This window comes from Palaemon carinicauda, chromosome 13, assembly GCF_036898095.1.
Source record: "Palaemon carinicauda isolate YSFRI2023 chromosome 13, ASM3689809v2, whole genome shotgun sequence".
Lineage (NCBI taxonomy): Eukaryota > Metazoa > Arthropoda > Malacostraca > Decapoda > Palaemonidae > Palaemon > Palaemon carinicauda.
The window spans coordinates 123,270,557-123,275,556 of record NC_090737.1 but is presented as its reverse complement, the minus strand read 5'-3'; the positions used below and the strand labels follow the sequence as shown (position 1 = coordinate 123,275,556).

The 5,000-nt window shown below is 35.6% G+C and overlaps 1 protein-coding gene across 3 annotated transcripts in view; it reads right to left on the bottom strand.

Annotated features, from left to right (window-relative positions):
• The window catches only part of Gyc32E (Guanylyl cyclase at 32E), a 93,350-nt gene that overhangs the window by 59,740 nt on the left and 28,610 nt on the right, over window positions 1-5,000 (bottom strand). For all 3 annotated transcript variants that reach the window (XM_068385786.1, XM_068385785.1, XM_068385787.1), the window contains one exon: window positions 4,624-4,803. In XM_068385786.1, the coding sequence (XP_068241887.1) occupies window positions 4,624-4,803 (180 nt within the window). The remainder of the gene's footprint in view (window positions 1-4,623; window positions 4,804-5,000) is intronic.

The following is a 5,000-nucleotide window of genomic DNA, read 5'->3' as shown; positions in this document are numbered from 1 at the left end:
CTGTCTGTACAAGCTTGCCGACCAGGGTTCGATTCCCGGCCGGAGCCAAGCTCTTGTCTTTGTGTGATTTCGCCTGGGGCTCTGATCCCGAGGTCGTTAAGATAATCCAGACATTAATGTATCAAAAATATATATGGCTTATTTGAATATGAAAAACACGTAAAAATGTGCAAAATTTATCATATATACATATATATATGTATATATATGTATAAATATATGAGAGAGAGAGAGAGAGAGAGAGAGAGAGAGAGAGAGAGAGAGAGAGAGAGAGATAATTTTTTCATTCAGTGTAAGGATCAATGCTTCTAGTAACCACTGCCATGGTATATCCTTCAATCTTTACAAGCAGTGATAAGATAAAATATAGTAAGAAGGAGGAACATAAGACTAGTGTGGTAAAAAAAAATTAAAAATAAAACACTTTGAAAAATAGGCACTATGTCAAGCATTACAGTATATCCAACAAAGGATATTTGCAAATAGTCTTGAAATATTTTATAAAAGATTAAAAAATAGCTGTATGTCAGTGCATTAATAAGATTACAGAATTGTTATTCTATAAAGTTAGTGTAATAAACAATCTAGCATCTTGAAACTTGGCTTGTTAGTTGTCTCCATTGGTTATATACTATCTTTTTTCCATAATTCTCAAATGACTTAATTAATGTATTAACCAATTCACACCTTAAATCTTCAATATTATTTAAACTATATTTCATCATCATCATCATCATAATCAACTCCTTCTACGCCTATTTACGCAAAGGGCCTCGTTTAGATTTCGCTAATCGTATCTATCTTGAGCTTTTAAATCAATACTTCTCCATTCATCATCTACTTCACGCTTCATAGTACTCAGCCATGTAGGCCTGGGTCTCCTAACTCTTCAACTGGGCTCCACAAGGCAATATAAAACTAAATTTCATGTTAAATAAAATATATAATACAAGGAATGATTTTAATTTCAATAAACCATTATTATTATTATTACTACTAGCTAAGCTACAACTCTAGTTGGAAGAACAAGATGTTATAAGGCCAAGGGCTCCAACAGGGAAAAATAGCCAATTACGGAAAGGAAATAAGCAAATAAATAAATTATATAAATTATGAAAAATTAAAATTGAGAGTTAGGGTGGAGATATTACTAACTCTTTTAGGGATTCCGTAAACACTTTATTCCTACGACAGAAACTAAAACATACAAATGATTGCTCATGACTTCGGCGAAATCAATTTATCGATTTGGCAATATCAAGAGTTTGGTTAGTCCTTGACACAGTTTATATGACTCGGCTAACCTTCTTATATGACTCAGCTAAGTTCCTACGGTCAGAACACATTTCCTTCCGTATCTGCAGAGATTTTTAAAAAAATCACACACATTCGTTTGTTCCATTCGTTGCAAGTAATTGAAGCCTCTCTCTCTCTCTCTCTCTCTCTCTCTCTCTCTCTCTCTCTCCTCTCTCTCTCTCTCTCTCTCTCTCTCTCTCTCGTTTATTTCTTACATTTGTTGCAAGCACATTAAAGCTCTCTCTCTCTCTCTCTCTCTCTCTCTCTCTCTCTCTCTCTCTCTCTCTCTCTCTCTCTCTCTCTATTTCTTAAATTTGTTGCAAGCAAATTAAAGCTCTCTCTCTCTCTCTCTCTCTCTCTCTCTCTCTCTCTCTCTCTCTCTCTCTCTCTCTCTCTCGTTTATTTCTTTCATCCGTTGCAAGTACAATAAAGCTCTCCAAGGCTCTCTCTCGCCACCTTTAAAATATGGGTCAAAGTCCCTCTACCCCGCGAATAAATGCAAATTTCCGGTCTCCACGTCCGGTACTTCTCAAGTGCAGTCTGCGCGAGGTGTTTGTTCAGGTGCTAATCTTCAGAGAGAGAGAGAGAGAGAGAGAGAGAGAGAGAGAGAGAGAGAGAGAGAGAGAGAAAATCCGTGCTTTCAGATAGCTTTCGCTCTCATGTGTTACCGTAGGTACATACTGCCCAGTTTCATTTTTATAAAGTTGTGGAATGATATTCCTAATTGGGTAGTTGAATCGGTAAAACTTCCCAAGTTAAAATTTGCACCAATATTCTTTATGTTGAACAGGCTGACAGAAGTCTTTTTTATAGTTTATACTGTATATGAAATATCTGTTTTAATAGTAATGTTTTTAGAATATTTTAGTTAAATTGTTTATTACTTCTTATATCGTTTATTCATTTCCTTATTTCCTTTCATCACTGGGCTATTTTTCCCTGTTGGAGCCCTTGTGGTTATAGCATCTTGCTTTCCCAACTAGGGTTGTAGCTTAGCTAATAATAATAATAATAATAATAACAACATCTAGTCAAAAGCTTTTCCCTAGATCGATCGAAGAGAGAGAGAGAGAGAGAGAGAGAGAGAGAGAGAGAGAGAGAGAGAGAGAGAGAGAGAGAGATTTACAAAAATTTTCTATATCTGTAACGATTGCAACAAATAAATCGTGTGAAAACGATATTCATTTATACCCGAAGCGTGAACTTCAATAACAACCGACGTAAAGAAATTACTGCAATTTTGAAATCTTGCACAAACAAATCACAAATAACCAGAGTTACAGTTAGTATGCCAGAGGAGGATGAGAATCCCAATAATACTGGCTTCTTGCGGTGTGCAAACATTTGCTCTGTAAACAAGTTTCTTCCCGTTAAGATTGAATCATGAATATTCGCGTAATTTTGCGTAATACGCAATTTTTGGATGGGGCTCAGCAATCCGATGCACCCTTATTTATCAGTGAGTTAAATTATTTTTGCGTAATACGGAATTTTTGGATGGGGCTCAGCTATCCGATGCACCCTTATTTATCAGTGAGTTAAATTATTTTTGCGTAATACGCAATTTTTGGATGGGGCTCAGCAATCCGATGCACCCTTATTTATCAGTGAGTTAAATTATTTTTGCGTAATACGGAATTTTTGGATGGGGCTCAGCTATCCGATGCACCCTTATTTATCAGTGAGATAATTATTTTTGCGTAATACGCAATTTTTGGATGGGGCTTGGCTATCCGATGCACCCTTATTTATCAAGTTAAATTATTTTTTGCGTGTAATTTTACATGTACAAATGCAATTCGTTCAATATCAATGCATTATACATTTTACCTTAATGTGGTGAAAGGGCTTTTATATCGCCATGATCAGCAAAGCTATGTAGTCAGAGCAACCCATACTAGTTTGGTTTGCTGTGAGCGATCAGAAAAAGAAGTCTCCCACTATCACCAATCCGAAGTTGGCCAGCTTGGTGATGAAAACTAACCAAACCCCAGGCATTATTTAGGACATGTCTGATGCCTTTGTCCTGCGGCGGACTATGAATAAGGTCATGTCTGAGGCCTTTGTCCTGCAGGGGACTAGAAACGGCTGCATATGTTGCCGTTTGCTATATATATCTATAGTTTCTTTTTATCAAAATGCATACCGCAAATGATTGAAATATTGCATTAACGATTTTCAAATTCAATTGGGTATAGTGACATGTTGAATGTGTACTTATAATAGAAGTACTTCATGCTTAAAACATTGTTATATGGAAATATTACCAAATAATCCGATTAGCGTGGTAAAAATAGAACGATGGGTTTGATATATCAATAGGATTATACGTATTTTTATAAAAATCCATAAAGCCTTGTATAAAGTAGTGCAATAGTTTTAAAATTCGGTCTTTGTGTTTAACTTCTGTCAATATTTATGATACATAAACCCGTATAATTAAAAAAAAAAAAACATAAAAGGAGGAGGAGAACCCTAAAAAAATCCATAAAAGAGGAAGGAGGAGGAGAAGAACCCTAAAAAATCCATAAAAGAGGAAGGAGGAGGAGAAGAACCCTAAAACATCCACAAAAGAGGAAGGAGGAGGAGAAGAACCCAAAAACTCCATAAAAGAGGAAGGAGGAGGAGAACCCAAAAACTCCATAAAAGAGGAAGAAGGAGGAGAAGAACCCTAAAAAATCCATAAAAGAAGAACCCTAAAAAATCCAAAAAAGAGGAAGAACGAGAAGAATATCCCTAAATTTTCAATAAAAAGAGGAAGAATGACAAGAATCCTAATAAACCCATAATAGAAAAATGAGAAAAAAAAATTCAGAATAGAAGAACCCTTAAAAATTTCCAGAAAAAGGGTAGGAGGAAAGGAAGAGCTAAAAATCCAGAAAAGGAGGAGGGAAGTCAAAACCATAAAAATCCAGCAAGGAAGAACCCTAAAAATCCATAAAAGAATGAGAAAAACCCCAAAGATCCGTAAAAAGGAAAAAAACCCTAAAAATCCATAAAAGAATGAGAAAAACCCCAAAGATCCGTAAAAAGGAGAAAAACCCTAAAAATCCATAAAAGAAGGAGAAACCCCTACAAAAAAATCCTCAAAGGAAAAAAAAATAAAAAAAATAAATAAAAGAAGGCGAAAAACTAAATAAAATCCATAGGAGAAAAACTCTAAAAATGCATAAAAGAAGGAGAAAAAACCCTAAAAACTAAATACAAGGAGAAAATCCCTAACAAATTCATAATAGGAGAAAAACTAAAAAAAATCCACAAAAGAAGAAGTACCTTACAGGTGTGAGAGTAAAATATCCTCCGAGAAATCTTGGTGGGGTTTCTTACCTTGACAGCCTCCTCAATCTGCAGGTAATTCTTGGTGTTCTCTGTCAGGAGAACAAATTGCTTCCAGTCGTACTTCTTCATGAGGGAGACCAGCGCCTTCACGATTTTGGTGGAGGGCGGAAGGGTCCTGGCGAAGGTGTAGTATTTGGATTTATCGCTCACTCTTTTATCGGCGCATTTCTGTAACGAGAGAAGGTGAAATAAAGAGTAATTTTAATAATTTCTATATTATCTTAATCATCATCATCATCATCTACGCCTATTGACGCAAAGGGACTCGCAATTTTTATCCCTTTTAGAATTTCTTTAAAATTATGGATTAAAACAGTTCGATATAATAGGTAGTAGTCTGGCAAAAGCACCAGCCACCCGTTGAG